This window comes from Amblyomma maculatum, chromosome 11, assembly GCF_055883805.1.
Source record: "Amblyomma maculatum isolate TAMU_Amacu chromosome 11, ASM5588380v1, whole genome shotgun sequence".
NCBI lineage: Eukaryota > Metazoa > Arthropoda > Arachnida > Ixodida > Ixodidae > Amblyomma > Amblyomma maculatum.
Window position 1 is genome coordinate 136,465,247 of NC_139354.1, and position 24,856 is coordinate 136,490,102.

Consider the following 24,856-nt stretch of genomic DNA (forward strand, 5'->3'; position numbering starts at 1 on the left):
AACAATGCACCTTTTTCTGCTTTGGCGAGCTGTAGATGTTGAGTATGAAATATTAGGCTCGGTGATGCTCCCGGCTAATACCTCCACAATACGAACAGGTGTTCTATGTCCCTAGATCCTATGTCGTGCTCCAGAGCTGCCACATTTCTTTTTACTAACGTCACCCTCGTTCTGTCTCCTTTGTTACTATGGAAAGCTTGGTATCCTGCCAATTCGCAGTACCCCGTTTCCTGCAGCGCTATTGCGAGAGGTTGGTTTTCTGATTGCTTAAGATGCTGCTGTAGCACTGACCTCTTTCTCCTTAAACCTCTGCAATTCCCTTGCCAGATTTGATTGCTAATATTCTCCGTTCTGTCCATCTTGAAGCTGAAGTATCGCTTCCTCTGCTTTTTGCTGCCACCCTTTGTTGGCTGCCAACTCCACCTGTATTAGGCTAATATTCTCTGCCTGTTTTTGCATCTCTTATTTATTTATTTCGAATACTTTCCAGGCCCGAAGTCATTACAGAAAGGAGTGGTACAGACAAAAACAAAATATACAGTGCATAGCTATACAATAATGAAGTTATATGATGGCGCAAAATACAGTTTTCTTGAAATTTGCAACATCAGTGATGGCAGCGATGGAGGGAGGAAGGTCGTTCCAGTCAACGCTAGTTTTAGGAATAAAAGAATAATGACACATTTTTGTTCTCAAAAATGGAACACCAACTTTAAATACATGATCGGAACGGGATGAAATGTATGAAGGGCTCGCAAAAAGATGATTCTTTAACAGAGGGTTATGATGATACATTCTCTGGAAAATACATAGTCGGAAACACTTTCGGCGCGAAGAAAGGTCGGCTAAGGCAAGTGTGTTTTTCATGGAAGTAATGCTAGCGTGACGGGAAAAGTTAGATAAGATGAAACGTGCCGCACGATTTTGAATGGATCCTAGTGTGTTTTTCAGTGTGATTATATTTAGATCCCAAACTGCAGATGCGCATTCTAACTTCGGTCGTACTAATGTTTTATAAAGGGTTAGTTTTGTCGGCATAGGCCCGGTAGAGAAATTTCGACGCAAGTATCCAAGAGTCCTGTTGGCGTTATTCGTGACATGTTCGACGTGTCTATTTATTATCTTCTGAATCTGTGCATTTATTTGTGCAATCTTTTGTTTCATAAAATCTGTGATGCTTGTGATCACACTCTCTAGCTTCATGAAGCCATTTCCCAATCGTGTGACCCTAGTTTCCAGGTCTTGCGAAGACCCCGTGTCATTGCTTTTGCGTTTTGCCCGCGGCGGTTGTATAGGTCTCATATCCTTGTCACTGTTAGCTCCCGCCTCGTTTCCTGCTACTGTTCCTGCTACAGCTGTGGGTTGTTACGTCTGTGCTTGTGCTTGCATTGGATTCTGCTGTTTTTCAAGTCTTCGTATGGTTTCGTTTTGTTTTTCTATTATATTTTGCATTTCCTCGATTTGCCTCATTAACCTACCTATTTTCTCATCCTGGCTATTCCCCATACCTGGTTGCGACCCTTCTGCGAAGCTGATGCTTTTCTCTCCCGGCGCCTTGTATCTTCCCCATGGGTTGCTGGTTTGCTTGGGTCCTCGGTCTTTTTTTTTTGGTTTGTCGTCGGCAACTGGAGCTGCTTCTCACTTGGTTGACTCTTGTCTCTTGACTTGCTTCTCCTTCTGGCTCGATCTCCTCCCCTTGTGATTCCCCTCGAGTTGTATCCTCCACTTCCCTCCCTTAGACTTATGAAAGAATCCTCTCTGAATCTGTAATCGGATCCGTTTTTGTGGATCGGCTCTTGGCTCCATTCTTGCTCTTGCCTCCTTCGTTCTTCCATCTCCATGATTTTCTCCCAGCGCCGCTTCTTGACGATATATGGCGTATGGTAGATGGAATTGCATTTGCTATCTCCAAGGATGTGTCCCTTGTCGCACATCTGGCATACTGGTTCGCACCTGTGGTCATCCGGTGGGTTTTCCTTTCCGCATTCCCTACATTTGATGTTCTTCGAATCTGGGCATACGCCCGCTCTGTGTCCCATTCTTCCGCATGCATAACATACCTCGTACTTTTTCTTGTACAGCCAGCATTTTACTGGAACTCCCCCGACAATGATCCATCTTGTAACCTCTTCTTGGGCGAACATTATCATCACAACCTTGGATTCTTTCCCTAGTCTTCTGACTCCGTAGATTTCCGGATTATCTTCTCTCTTCAGTCTTATCATCATATCTTTTTCCGTGTAAAATAACGGGATGTCGTATATGACTCCCTTGCCGCATGTCTCCGGTGTTGCGGGATACGCCGTAACCTCCGTGTCCTCCGCGTTCACCTTCAGGTTTTTCAGGCTGAGATATTTCAATCTCCGGCTTTCGCTTGTCTTTGCTATAAGAATAGTCTGTTGCTTCAGGTTTGGCTAGACAAAGTCTTTGTCTCATTCCTCTTTCGAATTTATAACCGCCGCCAGCTTGACTATGTCACCCGACGCCAGCGTTCCGTGCGTCATGAGCTTCGCTAGGCCTCCACGTGGCCTTATATTGATCCTTTCCGTTCCTATTGGAATTCGAACGTACTGTTTTTCCACCGCGTTCACGACCATCTTCATTCCCTTCTGCTTGGTTCGCACTTTCTCTTTTTCTTCTTGTCGACGCGCTTCCTCCAAGCGCATGTTACGAGCCTTATAGATGACGAACCACTGGTTTGGCACCTCGAGTTCCTCGGGTTATATACTTTCTCCTTCTACGACGATTTCTATTTTATTATTGTGGCTCCAGGTGTTGTGCGCACTTCGGCTGCGCAGCAGCGCTGGCTGCTGCCGGCTCACTATGCCTCGTCAGGCTTAGCCTCCCACGTAGTTGGAAACTACAATCTTTCCAAAAAAGGCGGAAAAAGGTTCACATGCCCAGAAACTTGGTGTCTTCGTGATCCTCGTGACTTCCGCAGTTCAATACATCAAAGATTCGAGTTCGATGGCACAATTTATCGCTGATATCGGTGTCGAAACACGGAACTCATTCCAGTGCGCCCGTTCACCTCAAGCGCTGAGAGCGCCCTCTCCCCACAAAGGAAAGAACATCGATGCTCTCCACGGAAACATCTATCAAATTCGGCGGCGAAAACAGAGGGCTTAGATGTTCCGTCGACAACACAGTTCTTGCCTCCCGAACTGCGATCCCTAGTTTTCCTGCAGCGGGGTTGAACGACGGTGCATGGGAGCCACTGAGCGACGACGCGGAGATGGAGAGCGGCGACGCACAGAGATTGTAATCGGGTCGATAGGCTCGGAAGGAGGGCTTTCGGTAAAATGCCGTGGAGGGTCGTAAGCGTATGCTCGGTGGCCTGCTTCGTCAAAAGAGGTCATGACACGGCGGCGGCAGTGACGCAACACGTGTCCAGCGATGCCGCAAGCGAGCAAATTGGCAAGTTGTCTGGTGTTCGCCATGGTTGGAAACGTTGGGGGCGCGGCCGAACAGTAGGAGCGGGAATGACTCGAGAGGATATTGAAAAGGAGAAAACACTGCCGGCGGCTGTCTGGTTATTTCAGCGTAAGTAAGCGGCGCTGTAAGAGAATGCGCTGCAGCAGGAGGTGCAACTGAAGGCACTGCAACGGGAGGCGGGTGACAAACTGATGGCATGGCCTCGGACACTTGCTCCCGGATCAGATGTTGAAGTGTCGGTGCCAGATTTGATTGCGCGGTCGGAGCAAAGGGAAGCAGCAACAGCTGCCGGGTCACGTCCTCACCGACAAACTGTTGAATCTGGAGTAGGAGAGAACTGTCGGCTTCGCTTGTTGCGTCGAGGTTATTAAGAGTCGCGGCCTGTGTTGAGGGCAGCCGAGTGAAGACTCGGCCTTGGCGCAATTCGTCATAATTCTGGCAGATATTGATGATCTCGCTGACAGAGGTGGGGCCTTTGGCTTTAATCATGTGAAAGGCGCCTAGATCAATGCCCTTTAGCACATGCTTGAAGCACTCAGTATCTATCATTGATGCACTGACGCGTTTGCATAGATCGAGGACTTCTATATAACTGGTGAAGCATTCACCGAGCTGTTGGGTGCGAGAAGAAAGACGCTGCTCAGCGCGACGTTTGCGCACTGCCGGACGCCCGAACGTGTCACTAAAGGATGTTTTCAAAGCGGACCAGGTGACGAAGTCCAATTCGTGATTTTTGATCCAAAGGTTCGCCATACCCGTCAAGTAGAAAATGACATTTGTCAGCTTCATAAAGTCCTCTTACCGGTTGTGAGCGCTCACCCGGTCGTAGGAGGACAGCCAGGCCTCCACATTATGTTCGTGCGTGCCACTGAAAATTTCAGGATTCCGTTGACGAAGCGCACTGAGACAGGTTGTAGGTTGCGAAGCGGATGGTTGGATGGCGTCACCTGGCATCGCGGTAGCGAAGATACGAATGCGTAGCTCTAGGATCAGTCCTCGCAGACTCCTCCAAGATTATCACGAGCTTTATTGTAAGGCGAGCTCGTTTGCTAGGGCTAGCTCGAAGCTTGCAGGCAGGCGCTGGCTCAAATTCTTCTTCTTCTTCTTCTCCCTCGTTGTAATGGCACATACCCACAGTGGGGGATTGGCCAGAATTCGTTGTAGGTGACATACTATTTTTGATAATGTCGATTTGACTATATGATATATATAACCTAAAAATTAGGAGCTAGTGTTGCTGAAATAACTTGAAATTTTGAGGCGATGTAATAGAAAGCAATGAAAAAAAGGAATGAAATTGTAAATTACTAAAAAATAATAAGAAGAAAAAATACAACTCAGACAGCTCAGCGCAAGCACACAAATCTTCCAGTAGCAATATTATAATTATGAAGTAATTCACACACCGGTTTTAGGGCATACCCTTTGACGGTTGCACCAAAGGAGAGGAGGACAGGAACTGTAAATGGCAGTCTTGGCGAGCAAGAGGTATTTCTAGGTAATGTCGTCTCTGAGCAGCATACCTGTGGCAGGAGAGGATGTAATGTTCAATTGTTTCCACGTCATTACATGACGCACAAAGATTGGACGGCGTGAATCCAGAGCGACATAAATAAAGATTGAGGGAAGGAATTCTACAACTCATGAGCGTCATGGAAACCTCACATTGCCTCGAGGTACAACATCGGACATTCCAATGGAAATTTAAATGATTAAAATCCGTAGTCGCAAGGAGTGGCTCATGGCTCAAGGAGTTTAACGTTTGAAATCGTTCAAAACGGGATATATTTAGCAAGATAATATTGGGTACAACATCGGCAACAGGCCCACTGAGAGCTGAATTTGCTAAATATTCCGCCATTGCATTAGAAGCGATGCCGCAGTGTCCCGGAACCCACTGAAAACGTACTTCCTGTAAGTGTATCGGAAGGAAAAACATCAGGGTTTGTTTCAAAAGACGCATTTTCGGACTTTCTAATGCTGCTAAGACTGACAGGCAGTCAGAGAGTATGATTACGTGAGTAACATTACCGGGAACTTTTTGAAGGGCCAAACCAATTGCAAGCAATTCAGCAGTAAATATTGGTGTGTAATCAGGGATCCGTACAGAAAAACTCCAATCAAGTGCTTTGGAGTAAATCCCTATTGCTGCTTTTTCATTTCGTTGTGAGGCATCTGTGAAAATAGGTACGTGTCGTGGATATTGTAATAGATAATCTTCAAGGTGTCCCTTTATTACCGTGGTAGTCAAGTGTTTTGCATTAGATGGCAACGACTGGTCAAAGCACAGTATGGAAGTAGCTTGAACATTGCCAACACGTCTTACTGACCTAAGCGAAACTGCAATTTTGGACAGCAAGGACTGAGTAAATACAAATTGTGGTTGCTTATATTGCGGCCAATGATAATCTAGAAACTGAGATTGGTGTGTAATAAAAATGGGAGAAGCCACTCCGGACAGAGATTCCAGTGCTCTTAAAAAGGTTCGCACAGTTAGCAGCCCAAATCGAGAGTTCAAGTCACGTACACGGGCCTCTAAATAGAGGACTGCATTTGAAACTGTTCTTGGCAACCCCAAACATAGTCGTAAAGCGCGCCTCTGCAGTAGCAACAAAGGTCGTAATTTGAAATTAGGACTGCCCGAGAAAAGAACGCAGCCGAACTCCAGAATTGGTCTCAAATAAGTTTTATAGAGAAACAAAAGAGTATCTCTACGCATTCCGAATTCCTTATGGCTAATTCGAATCAGGCGACCAAGGGCTCGCTAACCTTTCAGGCAATTACTTTTGATTTGAGGCCGCCAGTCTAATTGGGAGTGGTATAATACACCCAAGTATTTTAAGGATTCGACCTGTGAGATTTGTGAACCGCAATACACAAGGGAGATATAAAGAGGGTGTGCCGGTGGGAAAACGAGTACTGAGGATTTCTTCACGTTGACAGTTAATTTTACTTTACCGAGCCAAACTTCAAGGGCATTCAAGTAGGCTTGCAATAGCTGATATAAGGAATGAACATCTCGTGCAGAAGAGAAAAAGGCAATATCATCCGCATACATGTACAATTTTATATTTGGATGAACGGGAATATCTCTCATTAATATATTAAATAGCAATGGAGACAGCACCGATCCCTGAGGCACGCCTCTAGTTTGGTAATAAGTTTCAGAAGTTATAGACCCTCTCGTGCAGAAAAATTTTCTATTGCTTAAGAATTCTTTTAACCATGCAAACATGTAAGAAGGCGACCTAATTTCGTTTATCTTATTCAACAGAATAGAATGTTCTACACTGTCGTATGCTTTGGCGATATCCAAGTGACTAATGCCGACACTTCTTTCTTCTTCATTGCTAACCTAATTCTACTTTCCAAATCTGTATGAGCCGTCCAAATGGAGCACCCTTGACGAAAACTAATTTGTGCATCATTAAATACATTCAGGGTCATCACATGGTTTGTGAGGCGGCGGTTAACTATGCGTTCAATAAGTTTCACTAGATTTGAAGTCAGAGAAATTGGCCGAATATTATCCAAATCAAAGCCTTTTTTTGGATCTTTGAGGCTCAGTATAATTTTTGCAACTTTCCAGTCTTGAGGTAACCAAGCATTTTCCAGAGAAAAATTGACAATATTCAACACCTCCGAGCTGTGGTCTTGCACTAAAGCTTTCAGCATAGCCACTGTAATACCGTCACACCCAGGAGCTGCAGGTTTCAGAGCAGCCGCTATACAATGCAATTCCGGTGACTCAACTGCAACGAAATCAGCACGTGGTGTAGGTCGAAGTAAGGGAGCCACCGTTTGCGCTTGAAAGCGAATAGCAAGACCGTTCGCAATTTGTTCAAGTTTCGCTTTTGCTTCATTGGGTGATAAAACTTCTGACTCGGTTACATGTGGTGGAGAAGAATTTTGGTTGCGTTCCATGAACCTATACAATGCCTTCCGATTAATTGGATTAGAGAGATAGATATTCATATTAGCATTATACTCATCCTTTGCTATACGAATAGTTTGTTTAAATGAAGCCGCATAAAATTTATAATTTATCCAATTTTGGGGACACTGGTTATGGGAAAGGCTCTTCCACGCAGCTTTTCTACGACGGAATGCTTTCTCACATTCTTCGTTCCACCATCGGCATGACATTTTGTTAGGGACAGACGATTTCACAGTGAACACTGAACGCTCAGTGGCATCTAGCAGTGAAGAGAGTGCTCGTCTGAGATGATGCTATTGAGGAAAAAGAGGAGTTCACAAACTTTTTAAAGAGTTTATGGTTGACAAATTTTTGCTCACAAGTAGTTACTCTAAGGGGAGTAGATTCTATATTAAACGTAACTGGAAAGTGGTCGCTAGATGTACCACAATCCACCGTAGCCCATGATGAGACCCTTACTCTATTTGCTGCTAACGTTAAATTAATTACTGACCTAGCAGCTGCTCGCATGAAGGTTATGCCTGGACTATTACAGCAATGCACATCATTTACAGACATCCAGTTCCAAAGTCGCTGCCCACATATATCTGAACGGTAACCCCAAATAACATGGTGTGAATTAAAATCGCCAGCAATAATCAGTCCGTTTGTTGAACTCAAAAGATCACTCAAATCATCTGTTGTACGGACACCTGTTGAGAAGTAGACATTTGCAATAGTGAGAGGAGCAGACTGTGTAATTGCGATATCAACTGCAAGCAGCTCGCAGTCTTGTCGTAGAATTTTGTGTGACACCTTCGCCCGATGAATTCTTTTTGACGAAATTAATGTTAGCAAGCCGCCACCCCGGCCGCTAGTGCGATCTGATCTAAAAGTTCTAAAATACTTTAGAGAAAATGGCCGATTTGGCAAAAGCCAAGTTTCTTGTAATAAAACTATGTCTCAAATAACGGCACGCTGGCGGCAGGTACATCTTCTTCTTTACAGAATAAAAAAAAAACTCAGCTGTGTGTGCTAAGAGACAGGGAGTGTAATTTCATTACAAATATTGATAAGATTGTCAATATAACCGAACTATACACATATCTATACAGCAGATGAAGCAACGACGAAGATAATGAAAATATCCACTTTTTAGATAATCAAAGTTTACTTAGGTACACAAAAACGAAGTTACGAAAGCATAACCGCTAAGAAAAGAGGAAAAGTAGCTGGTGAGATTAGGTAGCATACAGATTCTTGACGGAGCGTCGACTAATCGTGCTGCGAAATATTTTCGAGAGCACTGCAGAATCTGCAGTGGAGAAATGCGAAAGCCAGAGAGTTGCTGCGGCGCACAGTAAATCGTACTCCCCTTCACCAACACAAACATCCTTCTGTTGGCCGCATCAGAGTTCTCCGGTGTTGTATACTTGGTTGCAGTAAAGGGAAGGCATCTGCTAGTGGCGGAATCTCGCTTACACATCTCGCCGACGGTAGTTCATCATGAGCCTAGAAAGATTTTCGCCTTAATAATTGATTTACAGAAAGGGGAATGCGCAGTATCTGTCATACTGGCTTCTGTGGACATCTGAACTAGTTTTCAGGTACCATCGAGTCTACACACCGGCGACTTGATTTTCGCATAATGGGGCTAGTAAATATTTTGCTATAAAGCTGGGGGCCCATTATACGCAATACATCAAAAACTTGAAAGTACCGAAACCTTGCAAAGGGAGTAATATTAACTAATCTGTGAGACAGGATAAAAGTATTTTGTCACGGATGCGAAAAATTACATACTGGTCACTTTACGATTGGTTGCTTACAATGTATTTTCTAAAGTTCTCGTGCATAAAGTCAGGGCAACATTAAAACGGTCAGGCAGGTTTTCGTAAAGGCTGCTGTACAATATAAGCGCGAGAACGTACCGTGCCGCCACCTCTTGGCAGGTCCACGTGACTCAGTAAGTGGGATAACACACGTTTAACTGCTGCTCTATATATGCGTTTCTAAGGAGTTTAGTTGTGCTTTTTTATTAAGTTTATTTATTTATATTACACCTCGGCTTAGTTCTGGTAAGCTTATTTCGAGGTATTAGATTCTCTCATTCTGTAGAAAAACACTTCACCCAATCAGCAGGTTATCTAAGTTGGCGAGATTTTACTGCGACGACGACGCGCACCGGCTGCTGCATTGATTTTCATGTTATGGAAAAAAGTATCGCAGCTGCTACAAAAATAGTCAGAGGTAAACGGCCACTGAATAGTGGTAAAGACAGTTCTTTGGAAGAGAGGCGGAGCTGTCGGCGACCTAAAAAGGCTGAGCGCCTTCGCATAGCGGCGGCAGAAGCGGCCCCGTTTACCTGCTCCTTTGAACACAGAGCAGAGTGACGAAGAGTTGGATTAATATAGTAACAGCACAGAATTGAAGATGAAGTTTAGAACACAAGTGAAGGAGAAAGACGTTGCAAAAAGACTCTCGTGCCGGACGCGCTGCCGTTGACGAGCTGAGCTCCCTAACAAGACGATAGGTTGTTGTTGTTGAAAACTTTTATTGTCCTTCTCTGTTGGACAATAAAAGTTTTCAACAACAACAACCTATCGTCTTGTTGTTCAGCGCTCCGAAGTCTTACCCCCGTCGTAACAAATTGGTGGTCAGGTGCTGGGTACGACTACCCTCTAGACGCATCCTCAATCGCTGGAGCTTCGTCGGAGCCATCGCCTCGCTGGTCTCCCACCCTTTTCAACAAGAATGCAGCAGACTACCGAGCAGTCCCGAACATCAACACGGGATCCTCTACCCCCGTCTCGCGATGCGCCGCCGACCACCACGAATGCGACGCTACCGTTTCGCGAGCCTCGTTCCTTTGCCGGCCAAGCAGGGGAAGATGGTAATGGCTGGCTCACTCATTATGAACGTGTGAGCCGCTATAACCGCTGGGATTCAGTGGCTAAGCTAGCCAATGTAGTCTTTTTTTTACGCAAACCGCCTTGATGTGGTATGAGAACCACGAGGACTCCCTGACAACTTGGGAAAGTTTTGTCCAAGCTATCAAGGAATCGGTGACCTAGCTGCAAAGAAGAAACAGGCCGAGCAGACACTTGCTCAGAGTGCTCAGGCAGCCGGAGAAGCTTGCACTACCTACATAGAGGCCATACTGAAGTTGTGCAAGACCGTCGACAGCAGGATGACTGAAGATGATAAGGTAGGGCCTGGCCGAACATTCCAGGCCCTAAAGACTCGCCGCATTACACCGAAATTTGGACGGCTCGCAAATGTGACTACAGTGGCTTGCATTGAAGAATCGCCATCTCAAAGCTTCCTGTGCGCCATCCGTGAAATTGTTCGAGATGAGATGTCACGACGTGAGCAGCTTGTCCGGCCCAATGGCTTCGGAGGGGACGTATATGCTCTTCCAACCTATGGGGGTGTGGGCCCGCCGATGTCCGCGAATGTCACCGACTTTGTCTGCCGCGAAGACCTATACACTCCGCGATCAAGACCTGAAGAGAATTTTCAACAATTCTTTTGCCATCAGCGTAGAGATCCTCGCCCTTACTCCAGTCGTACATCGCGCCGACCGCCGGACAACTACATCGTCTCGGAACCACCATCTGGATATTCGTCGCGGCCTACCATGCAGGAACCAGCTGACATGCCACTTTTTGACCGACCTCTTCCGGTGTGCTACCGGTGTGGTGCCGCGGGTCACATTTCCCGCTACTGCAATCGCCGCACATCGTTCCGGAATTCCTCGACGGCACCGAACCGACGCATCGTCCAGCCCTACATCGACAGCTATCGGCCAGAACATCCCTCCCGGAGGGGCCGTTTTCAAAACGAAGGGCTCCGCAGCCATTCGCCAGCGTCTGACCGTAGTGTGACACCACCTCCGTCATTTCGTGTGCGCCGCTCCCCGTCTCCATGGCGCCGATCTCCACCACTAATGCAGGAAAACTAGCCAGCGCGGCCAATGGAGGTGAGGTCGCTGGACAATGTGCGCTGATACCTATTATTCCTCCGTCTGTGTTCATGTTAAAGAACAAGGTCAATGTGATTGTTGATGGTTTGCCAACGATTGCGTTGGTAGACACTGGTGCTACAGTTTCAGTAATGAGTTTAGATTTTAAGGACCTTTTGAAGAACAAAGTTATGTTTGTTTGGGACAAAACTGCAAATTTTTATGGAGTAAGTGGAGAGTTATTGTATCCGGTTGGGGTATGCAGCGTTAAAGTTTCCTTGGGGGGCACAGTATTTCCGGCGGGGTTCGCAGTAATGCCCCGATCTACTCACGACGTAATCTTGGGATTTGACTTCCTGCATATGTGCGGCGCTACAGTTGACTAACGAACGGGAGAGCTAAGTGTTAGTAGTTCCCTTCCTCGTGAACTTTTGGAAGAGACATCAAATTATGAAGACGTTTTGTGTGTGTATGATGAAGTCGTCATACCGCCGCATTCAGCAGTATGTGTCCAGGTGTCCTGCTCCCGTGCTATTAACGACTCTTTTGAGGCTACTGTGGCGCCTCTTAATATAGAGTGCGTAAAGAAAAATGCTTTAGTGCCTCATTGTTTGGTTCGCGTGAAAGAGGGCCGTACCAAACTGTGGACTATAAATTGCTCATCGAAACCAGTTGTTTTTCCAGCGGGCTCCAAATTAGCTTCATGTAGCGAAACTCTCCCGAATTGTGTAGCTGTCGTTACTCCTTCTCCAGACAACCCCGCTACTAACTCACCTGCTGATGAAACGCTTCTTCCGATGATCAGCGCATCGTTGAACACCTCACAACGACAGATATTGAAGAACCTCTTGTCCCAGCACCTATCCGTCTTTGATTTCGCGCAGTCCGACGGCTCGCAACGTTTTCCGCGGTCGCGCGCACGCCGCAGGATTGACACGGGATCTGCCCATCCGATCCGTCAAAGGCCGTACCGTGTGTCACCATCAGAGCGTAAGATCAACACCGAGCAAGTCCAAGACATGTTCAACAGGGGCGTAATACAGGAATCCTCCAGTTCTTGGGCTGCTCCCGTGATATTGGTGAAGAAAAAAGACGGAACATGGAGGTTCTGCATTGACTATCGTCGCCTCAACTCCATCTCTAAAAAGGATGTGTATCCTCTCCCACGCATCGACGATGTCATAGATTGCCTTTTCTCCGCGTCTTATTTCTCTTCAGTCGATTTGCGATCGGGGTATTGGCAGATTCCGATGGACCCTGCTGACAATAAAAAAAATGCATTTGTTACGCCGGACGGCCTATTTGAATTTAACGTGATGCCCTTCGGCCTATGTAATGTGCCGGCCACATTTGAAAGATTTATGGACACAATACTTCGTGGCCTCAAGTGGGAAATCTGCATGTGCTATTTAGACGATGTTGTTATTTTTGGCCGGACTTTTACTGAACATAACATGCGACTCACTGTTGTTTTAGATTGACTACAGAAGGCTGGCCTTGTCCTGAATTCCAAAAAGTGCCGTTTTGGTGAACGTCAAGCGTTGGTACTCGGGCATCTCGTCGACCGCGATAGAGTTCGGCCAGATCCACAGAAGACTGCAGCAGTTGCAGCATTCCAACGACCACAGATTCAAAAGGAGCTCCGCAGTTTTCTGGGCCTGTGTTCCTACTTTCGACGATTCATCCCAAGGTTTGCCGACGTCGCCTACACTCTGACATCCCTTCTACAAAAGGACGTCCCTTTCGACTGGACCTGAGTTTGTGACGCGTCTTTTCGCCAACTAAAGTTTCTGCCTACGTCACATCCCATACTACGGCACTTCAACCCCTCCGCTCCGATTGAAGTCCACACTGATGCAAGTGGGATTGGTGTTGGCACTGTGCTTGTGCAACGTTCGACAACAGGCGAACATGTATTTGCGTATGCAAGCCGTTCCCTCAGCAAACCTGAGCGTAACTACACTGTTACGGAGCAGGAGTGTCTCGCTGTAGTTTTCGCTGTTCAGCGGTTTTGGTGCTACCTATATGAACGCCATTTCACGGTTGTGAAGGGCCATCATGCCCTGTGTTGGCTTGTCAACCTTCGTGATCCATCTGGTCATCTGGCACGCTGGGCTCTTCGTCTGCAAGAGTACGACTTCACTGTTTCGTACAAGAGTGGCCGCAAACACGCCGATGCAGACTGTATTTCACGTCTTCCTCTTCCTACGACCGAATGTCACTCTGGTGATTTCGATCATTACATCGCCTCTGTCGTGCCCGAGTTTTCCGACGCCTCGGCTCTGCGGACTGCGCAAGAGACCGATATAAGCCTCGAGCCCCTGCTTGCGGAGGCGCGGGATTCCACCGCTTCCAGCTCAGTTTGTCTCCGTGATGGGCTTTTGTAAAAAAGGCTTACTCAAGCACCGGTACGAATTTTCTGCTTGTGGTTCCCGAGAGCTACCGCTCGTGCATCTTACGCGCCATGCACGACGACCCCCCTTCCGGTCACCTGGGCTCTGCAAGAACGCTCCATCGTGCCCGCGACCGGTTTTATTGGCCAGAGATGCGCCAGACGACTGAGCGATATGTGGCGAGCTGCACTGAGTGCCAACGACACAAACACCCTACGTCCACGCCACAGGGCCTGCTGCATCCTGTGACTCCACAACGTGGCGCATTTGAGAAAATCGGAATCGACCTTATGGGTCCCTTCCCGAAGTCATCCGACGGAAATCGTTGCATCGTGGTTTGTGCCGACTATATCTCACCCGCTACTGCGAAACGGCAGCTCTTCCTTCAGCCACCGCTCACTACGTGTCGCTGTTCTTGCTCCGTTCTGTGATTCTCCGCCATGCACCTCCGCGAGTGATCATCAGTGACCGAGGTCGCTAGTTTATGGCAGATGTGGTGAAAGAGCTTCTTTGTGTGCGTCGCAGTTTCGGCATTCCATACCATATCACCCTCAAACCAACGGCTTGACGGAGCGCAAAAACCGCACACTCACAAACATGCTATCTATGTACATCGCATCTGACCACAAGAATTGGGATACTATACTGCCATTTATAACGTTTGCATTCAACGCTGCAACACATGAGATACTGGCTACAGCCCGTTATTCCTGCTATATGCCCGTCCTCCTCGGTATTGTCTAGACACCATTCTTCCTTACTCCGTCCATGACGAACCGTGCATCGCGGAACCTCTTTGTCGAGCCGAAGAAGCTCGCCGTCTCGCCCGTTTGCGAGTTCTCGCTTCGCAAGAGCGTTCAAAAGCTCGGTACGACAGCCGGCACAGCCATGTGTCTTACGTCCCTGGAGATTTACTGTGGCTTTGGCGACCTCTCCGAAAGCGTGGTTTAGCCCAGAAAATGTTGGCGCATTACGCTGGCCCTTACGTTGTGCTTGAACGCGTCAGTGAAGTGAACTACCAAATAGCACGTGTGACAGCAAGTGGTCGTCGTTGAGTCAGAACCGAAGTTGCCGATGTCGCCCGGATGAATGGCTACTCTCGTGGAATCGAATAACTGCCTCGCCCGGGGGGCTTCGTCTGCCCAGGGGGAAATTGTAACAGTACAGAAGAAGATGTTTAGAACACAAGTGAAGGAGAAAGACGTTGGAAAAAGACTCTCGTGCCGGACGCGCTGCCGTTGACGAACTGAGCTCACTACCCTATCGTCTTGTTGTTCAGCGCTCCGGCGTCTTACCCCCGTCGTAACAATATTGTTAAGAGTGGAAACCAAGCACCACTGGGCAACACAACTCCGGAATCGATGGGCACTGCTTAACGGCTCAACTCAACCCTCAACGTCGTCTTCGTTCACCTAACCAGACACTTCGTTCTTCACTGCGAAGCGGCGGCGGGCGCGACTTCGCAGCGCGTAGCTGTGGCGGCGGCTCGTCGCGAAATGCGTCACGTGCCGCATCTCACGACAGGGAGCGGACGATGCGACGGTCGGCGCAGCGGTGGTGGCGGTGAAAAACATTTATTGCAAAAGGAGAAGTTGCTTGGAGAGCCACCCCTATTGGGCCGCACCCCTTACAATACTAGGTGGAGTCCCTTATTCCGGGACTCTATTGGTCTGGGCTGCCACACGAGCTCGCTGGACCAGCGCTTGTTGTGCCGCTAGATCCAGGCAGCCGAGCAGGGCCGCCTCCCAGTCCTCTCGGGTAGGGGAAGGGAATATAGGTAAAAGATAAGGATTTAGCTGGCATGCCCAGACCATGTGAAAGGTGTCAGCCACCTCTCCACAGAAAGGGCAGATACCAGAAAAGGAAGGGTCGAAATGTTTGAATACTGCCGGGCACAGTAGAGCATTAGTAAAAAGTCTAAGAAGTATTCTTTCGCCCGCTTTCCCTAGCCCCTTGAGAGGAGCCGGGTACTGACGGTGCGAGTTCCGGTGAAAGGCACAGATTTCTTGAAAAGTCAAGAGAGGATAAGTGCCCTGGTCTAGATCGGTAGAGTCTACGGCGGATGTGACCGCGAAGCGCACGGCTGTTAGGACGGCGTGCCTCCCGTTCGAGGTCATTTCCGAACCAGATTTGACCTTCAGCTAAACATGCGAGAAGTGGAACTACGTCCAAAACCATTTCTCGACTACTATAAGCACTTGCTTTGAGGAAATATTCAGAGCTGGACAGGCAACAACGAGGGCGGTTTTCAGTTATCTGATGAAGTTGCTTTGCAAAGTAAAACAGGAGTATTTACAAAGAATGACTATTGCTTTCGCAGTAAACGCACGGCTATGGGATTAAAGATTATTACGCAGAAGACTAAATTAATTTTCAACAGCCTGTGAAAAACAAAGCTCTGTAGAATATGCGTAGAAGCTGGATGACGCTGGTGAGAAAATACGTGTACTCAGCAAAGGCACTTGCTGCAGATCGGACCAATCGAAGAAGAATAACCAGTATATTCCAAACAGGGTGAAAACCATTTGAATTTAGTTATTTATATTCAATACTGCCTTTTTTATCTGAGATCAAAACAGGAGGCCATATAAAATGCGAACCTATGATACGGTGCATTCACGGACTGCATATAATAGCTGTGACAAATGTAAATACAATATGCTAGCGTTTCACAGTGAAACCAAACAAAGAGAAACACTACAACAATGATTACAATCTAGCAGCCAGGTTCATCATCCCAATGCCAGCAAACAAGAAATAAAAAGCTAAATTCCCTTAACGGTATCTCGGCCTCGGCGGCCGCTTTTCGAAGGAGGCCAAAAGCAGGGCGCCCGCATGCTTTGCGATGCCAGTTAACGCTAAAGACCCCAGGTGGTCAAAATGTCCGGAGCCCTCCACTACGGCGTCTCTTATTTCTTCAGCCGCTTTGGGACGTTAAATCCCCCAAACCAAACAAAGAAACCTTCAAGATAGAAAATGTGTTGCAAGGCGTTACTGTGGTTAATAAAGAGTGTTAGTGATTACAGGACAATCTATGTCATGTAATCTCTAACGCTCTTTATAAACCACTTGCTCCATAACTACTACTTAATCCTTAAGACTGCGACGTGAACTGTGATAGTGACTCAGCAGAAATGACTTAAGAGCCTAGGCCATTCCACTATCTCATCACGACGGGGAGTGGCAATTTACCACAATTCATCAGCAGTAAATCATGTTGGGTGTTTTTTTTTAAACGGTCCACATTTTAAAACAAATATACTGGATTTAGCTTTCCATTATCCCAGGAATTATTTGAAGTCTACGGCGGACACAAAGAAAGAGGTAGATTGATTCAGTTGTTTCGCTAAACAAATAAACAAGTTAATTGGCTTGTCAGGTTTCTCTACATCTCTACATCTAATACATCTTCTTGAAATTTCGATGGTTCTTCGCTCTTTGCGTTCAGAGCGGCCACATGTGAGACGACATCACACTTTTGATTTTTCGTGGCGAAAGTTCTGGTACTTGTTTGTGGCAAAATGTCTCATGCCATTTGTTTCAAAAGAGTTTTCATATGATTACGTTCCAGTAAGTTGGTAATGGATGTCGCCGCTATTAGTTCGCATCACACAGCGACCAAGGCTTTTAGAAAGGAAAGCTTCACAACCCCACCTCGGGCCAAGATCTGCGATGGGTCACTTATGATCTTCAATGAGGCAGAAACAAACTTGCTATGAGCAAAGACAAACAAAAAAGAGAAAATATTATCCCCTGGGAATCGAACCACTAACCCTCCAGTCCCAGCCGAACGTGAAAACCACTACACCATGCCAGGCTAGAGAAGATTAAATCGTAATTCTTGTCTTGCGTGAGAGTGATAATGGCGTGGCGAATGACGATACAGTTAGTGATAATTATCAGGACGGCAACAGCGATGGTAATGACGCTGCAGTTAGCGATAATGGTATTGATGGTACTAACGAAGACAATGACGACGCACTTAAGTGATAACAATGATAGCAGCGATGGAATGTAAACAAGCCTAACACGGCGGTCGTTTCTTCTGAATTTAGCAGGGTTTACCCACTGCATTTTTTTGCAGGACTTTAGGCAAGGAGTGCACTGATGTCAGTGAAGAAGCTTGTTACACAAGCGACTTTTACCCAGGGATGAACATAACGCGCAGGGAGTTCTGCAAACTAATGCACCCCGGAGAACCAACAGCGAAGCCTGAGCATGTAAGTTTAGGCAACCACGCTTCTTTTGATCAAGCATGTTTTAACGTTTTAACCCTATTCAACGAGTTCGCGAGACAATTCGGCAGTCCGAGACGGCGACGTTGGGCGTTGCAAGTGATGAATTACGGCCATGACCCTGGTAGTTTACCGCTGACGTGGCCAGGCGCAGGTTGGTCGTAGCATTGTGCGACGTCACAAGAGCACGTGAGAAGGCTGATTTGGCAAGAGCTGAAAGTTTGAACTTCTATTTATTTATTTATTTATTTATTTATTTATTTATTTATTTATTTATTTATTTATTTATTTATTTATTTATTTGTTTATTTATTTATTTATTTATTTCAAAATACTGCACGCCTTATGGACCAAGCAGGAGGGGCATAGCAGGTAACAATCACACACAGAAAAAACAAAAAATACAATACAAACTACAATTCGGCGAGCAAAAAGGAATCATAATAGTAATAGTAATTATTAAAAAATTTGACAGTCTAACAAATAAAAATAGACAATAACACAGCACAATTAGGCATGAACAAAGGAAACAGATATAAAGTACTAAAAAGTTGAGCAGCCTAACCAAACAAATGACCTTCCAGTGCCTTGTTAAAATTACTGCTTTGGAAAAGAAATTCTGGAAGCAAATTCCAATCAGAGATGGTCCGTGGGAAAAAACTGTACTTATATGAATTTGTTCGGGCTAAGACAGGTTGCAGCATATGTCCCCTAGTGTGTCGTGTTCGTCTGGCAGTAGAAGGTTGGACAAAGTTAGGTAATGGAATAATAACTTCCTGTGACAGAATCTTAAGAAGAAACAAAACAAAACAATAATAGGAGAAGGGTAGTCTAATACCACTGTCACAGGGTCGCTTTCGATCCTCATTGAACATGGTCTGCATCTAGGTTTTCAAGAATTGAAGCCTCCCATGCTACACGGACATTTTTAATGAGGTTTTAAAATTTTTCCTCGTGTGCGCTACGAGGGTGTCGACGACCGCTTTCAAATGTGCTTGAAATCTCGAGATCGATTGAGGAAGCAGCTTGAAGTCAAGCAGGCTTGCGAGCTCGATTGCACTTGAAATTTGCCGTGTGACAACCTCCAAATGAAAGAACGTTCGTGGCGGTGGCAGTGCGCTCTTTGCAATTACAAAATACATGTGGACTGGACGGAATAGAAAACCTCTCATATTAACTTTTCTCCAAGCTCTAGAGTGTACACTCTACGGCTGTAAAAATAACACTACTGGCAGCTCCGGTGCCAGCTGTGAATTACAAAACTTAACACTCAAAATAATTGCGTGCACGTGTTCTGCATACAGATTCTGAGCATTGAGCAGACATTTACCACCCATCCATAGAGGTCTATCATGAATATTTATAAAATGTATCATTCGGAACACATGAACCAAAACTGACATTGCCAAAATAGAAGAAAAAAGAAACTGAAATGAATTTGAGACATGAGCAAGGGTGGGCAAACATTAGGGCAGGAAGCTCCGGCATTTCAAACTTTCTCACGTATTCCATATAAAATACGACATTTCCTTGGTTTCATGCGATAGTGTACCGGTGACATGAGGATACAAATTTATGAAATGTTTCGTTCGGAATATTCGTTCGGCAAACGTAACAACTGTTTGATAGGTGAAGCAGTTGTATATTGTCATGGCCAGCACTTTACACTTGCATTTCAATCCAACTGAAAAGTGACTATAGTGACTATAAGCCGGTGAGTGAACATGGAAAAGTGAAACGCATCTAAAAAGGGGCCCGGCTGTAAGCATAAAGTTCTGTTTGAAAGAAAGGCACGGTATTCATCATTTTCACTCATTAAAGTGAAGTGTAACTAAAAAAGAAACAAGTTGCCGCGGCAAACAGTGAACAGCGACCATCAAGACAAATATCACCGAATTCAACTTCTGAACACCCTGCATGCACAATTCTTGCTGGTGCCCCTCAAAAGTATCCATATCAGCAGAGGCCGCAGTCATGCTTACCTCTAAGCTTCGTCTGTCTCTCTCAACTCAGCACGGTTCTTGCGTCACACGCACGGGCTCTCCCTCCTCAGCCGCAATTCAAAATCATGGGAAGAAAACGTGAAGGATCCGCTTAAATAGCGATTTCAGGAAAGGCAACATTTATTCTCTGCAGACTGGCGGATTCAATTCTGCGGCTCAAATCGAGAACATTAGACTTACCTCTACGCAGCGTCCGTTTGGCTTGGCGCAGCGTGACCATTCCCGGCATCTGCGGTTGAATGAATCTTTTGTCGACAAAAAAGAAAAGTTCCCGCTTCGTATGCGAAAGTGGTTGAAGAATTACGCACAGGATACACACTTCCCAATGGTGCATACTTAAGGAACACAGTAGCGCTTCGGGCTCATTCCGTCTCAATTGTGATACGTTGTTTTTTATATACCGTTAAATCACGTGCATTTAAAGCTCCGTTAAAACCCTGTCACAGCTCCGCGGAAGAGAAGCCGGAGTGGCTTCGGTGTTTACGGGGTTCTGTGTGCACGTTATCAGGATTTTGCGCTCGTGATACGGTGTTTGAAAGCGTAATCGTTCGTTAGTACTCCGGTTTCCCGTAATCCCTGTTCAGTGTGCTCGGATCCCACTCTACAGGGCTCGTTTTCCAGGCTTTTCTGTTTGCTTTTCGTACCTTAGCATGAATTGTTGCGGTTAGCTTTGAAATGAGCACCGCCGGAAGCGTGGGCAAATCGTTTCCTCTACAACTGAGAAGCACGTTTGCTGTTATTGCCACCGCGAATGTTTGTACTACTTTCTCACTATAAATCAGTCCAATAGTAAGTTTCTTCTAAAAGTCTTTCAGTGCCGCTTTCACGAAAGGCTGCCGTCCTCACAGTGTAATCTGGTAAGTTTTTTACAATAACTGAAACCTCGTAAGCGCCTCAAGAGGAGTAATCTCTAATCTCTCTTTCTCGCAAAACTTCAGCAGAAAATGTTCGCACAACTGTATTTACACTGATGATACGTAATAATGCATTCTGTCTACCAGTAGTGTTGGTTATGCACTGCACGTAGGTTATCCCACTACAATATTTTTGAGCCTTATTTTAGAGTTTAATGTCTCGGTACGTTCTTAGAATAGATTGGCGTATGCATATACTAGCCTGTTACGGCGTGCCTCCTTTTGAACAATACGAACATCACATGTCCCATTGAGAGTCTTGTATGCTATTGCACAAACTCTCAGTATATAAGTAACCTAACATGTAAGAAATCAAGTTAAGCATTAGGTCTGCAACATTATACAATGATAAATTTACTTTATTGCGATACAGAAGCGTTCAAGTCGGCATGAGCAGTGCCGAATTAAATGCTGCTGGAAAGACGAACATTTTGGCGGTGTCTGTCAAGTGCACTACATGTCAGAAGGACTAAAATGCGGGCCTTCAAAGGTAAGTTTGACTTGTCAGTTAGTCAAGCCGTGTTCTCTTGACCGAAAGGAAGAATGCATGTTATTGTTCTCTATTTGCACAACTTCTTAGTTTTACCCCTCGAATCTGCCGAAAAGCAATAGCGGTAACTGTTTGTTCATACCGATACATCGGCCTGCACTGTGGCATAAACACTATTAATGCACAGGCTCCTAGCCCAACTGGTACAAGGTGTTTATATAATCGCGAATACGCCATTGCCCCAAGTAACTTATATTCTTCAAAGGTCGAGCAGGACTGCTCTTTTTTATTGATATCGAGAATTCTACGCAAAAATTAGGAATAAGTGAGTGATCCCACGGGCAGGCCAATGCCAACGCAATACGCCGCAGTTAATCAACCCGCAGTTAACCAGCCTAACGATTATTGAGCTAACGAGAGTTTAGCATGCAATCATCGCCTGCTGACTCCCTTTCTCTTCGCTTTGTTTTGTTTTTTTTTTTTTTGTATGAGGAGCACGAGCATAATAAAGCAGAAATCAACGGTTATTGAAGCTGTATACATTGCTCTTGACGCCGACTGCCTGCAGTAAACAGTAAGATGGCGTCGCGGAAAGGCTGTATCGGCTTAAGCCTGTAGCTGTCTGCATGGCTCAAAGCTTCAGCACCGCACTGTCCGATATACACTTTTATTCATGTGTCGTTTTTGAACAAACTTATCATGGTAGCACTAATACTACCAACCTTGGAACTTCGCTGATGTAGCTTACATTCTGACCTCTCTTCTTGACTTCTAAAGCAAAGAAGAACCGGCTTTACCGCGCGCTCAGCCAATGATGAGGGTACGCGTGCCACAGCGCCAGCGCATGCCACACTACACGGGAGGGCGAACCTCGGGGAGGACAACACAGGGGTGCATATGTGTCTTCCTCTTGTCTCACCATGTGTCACGTGTGGTCATCTAAGTTGATAAAGGACTAAATACGCACAGGATGAATACAAATAATACATGAGGCAACTTAACTTTAAGAAACAGACCCTTGCACTTCGTGTATAAATAATAATAAAAACCAGCTATAACTTTTTTTCACTCCCCACTGTATATCCCTGCATAGGACAATCTAAGGAACGGACGACGACATCACTTTCTCTAAGAACTCGCCGAGCCAGTGTTGGTGAGAGACGGTGCTCTCATAAAACTAAGCCTGCATCATCATCATCAGCCTGACTATTCCCACTGCAGGGCGAACACCTCTCCCATATTTCTCCAATTAACCCGGTTCTGTGCTAGCTGCATTCACTTGACCATTGCGAATTTCTTAACCTCATCCGCCCACCTAACTTTCTGCCGCCCCCTGCTACGTTTTCCTTCCCTTGGAATCCAGTTTGTTACCCCATGCGACCATCGGTTATCCTCTCTTCGCACTACATGTCCTGCCCATGTTCATTTCTTCTTCTTAATTTCCACTAGAATAGCAACACCCAACTGCTGAACAGTGTGATCCTCCTTCAACTACTTCCAACCCTCGTAGGTAATCTACATACAGCACTGCCTTTTTTAAGAAACCTGCCGCAGATAATCATCGAGCTAGTTCACCTGGTTTTGAAATAAAAAGCTTGTTTGCTCTATGATATGGCAGTCATTGTGTCGCCAATGATAAATGTGAACTACTAATCTGATGTCTACCCTCCTACCCTCCTACTACCCTCCTGTCTATTTTCTCCCAAACATTCTCATTTTTGGCATATGCGTTTTAGAATATTTTCTGCATTTAAATTTTCATAAAGAATAATTTAGACCTGCTGTTTGTTACAGACATGCAAGCGTGGTGTGTGCGCAAGACACCAATGGAACAACAGCATCAGACGATCAGTGCAAACGCAGCACACAAATTTGATACCAAGTAACAAAGCATTCTAGCACCATTTCCTGCAGTGAGCTACGCAAGGTGTCTTCTCATGATTGTTACCAGGAAGCTTCGAGAATTCTTGGAGATTGTTGCCAGTTGAACACTAATTAAGCGTTTTGGCACACATTATTGCAAATAATTCATACTCTTACAGAGAACATGTTTCACTATGAGATGAATAAATTATTTTTCTTGATCAGTTGTGTTTCCAATCTTGGTTGTCCAATGCTATACAAACTCTTGTTGCGTTAAATGAAGTTTCATATAGCCGGGATATTTATAGTAAGGCAAAATACGGATGCCCTATGTTGGGTGTACAAACTGTGACGAGAGAAAGCATGCAACTCTCGATTTTTGTGTAACGCCCTTCTTGTGCTCGTTTTCAATCTGTTTTTTTTTTTTCACGGTACTGTCTAGTCCAGTTTTAGACGCCATTGACACGTCGTTAACTAAGTTGCCGTGGCCATTAACATAGTACCGGAGGCCCGCCCACCGCCGTGATACGCGCGCTGAATGGTCTGACGCGGCAGGTATGCTCGCTATAGGTTGGCACCTGCTGTCATTTGGTGCGTTAGAGGCGACCTCAAAGGTACACCGGCAAAGGTAGCTTTGCCTCGCTACACAATATGCTAAGGGTGTCTATTCCGCTATGGTCAAATTCGAAAGTCACCTTTTCGGCAAAAATTTGTTGGCCTAATCTCGGGAAACAGATATCGCTACATTTGAACTGTGCGCAAGGGCAGGAGTGAATACGTTGCAGTTGCAGCAGCGGGAACCTTCTCCTTGGGCCTGATATGTAAGATATATCAACGTAGAGTTAATATGCAGTGGTTTACGATACCCCTCTAAAAAATTGATCACATTTCACGGCATTTCAAACCCGTAAGAAATGTGACGGGTTACTAACGTTAATCCGCAGCACACGACGTAACGCGTTCCTTTTTATAGACCCTGCGTAGCCATCATTGTTTCCAATTTGGCCGATGTGAATATTTTCCTTACACGAGTCACATATTGGGGGTGGCCCGGACCAACATCAACGGCGACCATTGATCAGGGTCGGTCTACAGTGCCTGCATAATAATTTTGTCTCAGTTTATGTCAAGACGAATTTTCAGGGGACCGGGTCCAAATTTTCACCGGGGCCTCACCGCAAAAATTTATTTGGTTTCGTTTTTGGAGTTTATTGTCTTAAAGCAACTCAGGCAATGTGAGACACTGTAAAGTTTGCCCACATTGGGTGTTTTCACGTGCACTCACACGGCACAGAACTCGGGCCCTCTGTTTTTCACCCCCATCGAAAAGCACCCGTCATGGTGAGGATTTGATCCTGCACCTTAGGCTCAGCCAAATTTGGTGTAAGCATAGAAATGGGCGCCATCGTTTATAATTGAGTATTTTGGTCCAATTTCGGAAAACGCGTATATCAGGTTACCGTACAGGCAGCCTAAAATGTGGGGCCTCAGTAGATCCGATGTAGGCAGGTAAGGCCTGGGCAACCATTTTAATACCTGCATCGTTTCCCGACGGGGGAAATGTGGGCAAGCACCATTTGGGGTTTGCCCCTGTTGATGATAAATGGGTCACAGATAGCGACGTTGCTCGAGTTAATGCCGAG

General features: G+C 45.8%; 1 protein-coding gene across 5 annotated transcripts in view; it reads left to right on the forward strand.

Annotated features, from left to right (window-relative positions):
• The window catches only part of LOC146175042 (uncharacterized), a 109,306-nt gene extending 85,876 nt beyond the window's left edge, over positions 1-23,430 (forward strand). For 2 of the 5 annotated variants that reach the window (XM_084584394.1, XM_084584395.1), the window contains 3 exons: positions 17,793-17,928; positions 21,234-21,350; positions 23,145-23,430. In XM_084584394.1, the coding sequence (XP_084440520.1) occupies positions 17,793-17,928; positions 21,234-21,350; positions 23,145-23,249 (358 nt within the window). In that variant the 3' untranslated portion in view covers positions 23,250-23,430. Of the gene's footprint in view, positions 1-17,792; positions 17,929-21,233; positions 21,351-23,144 lie in introns of those variants that run through there. The other 3 variants (XM_084584396.1, XR_014702083.1, XR_014702082.1) reach the window with 3 other exon arrangements.
• Positions 23,431-24,856: the final 1,426 nt, after the last annotated feature.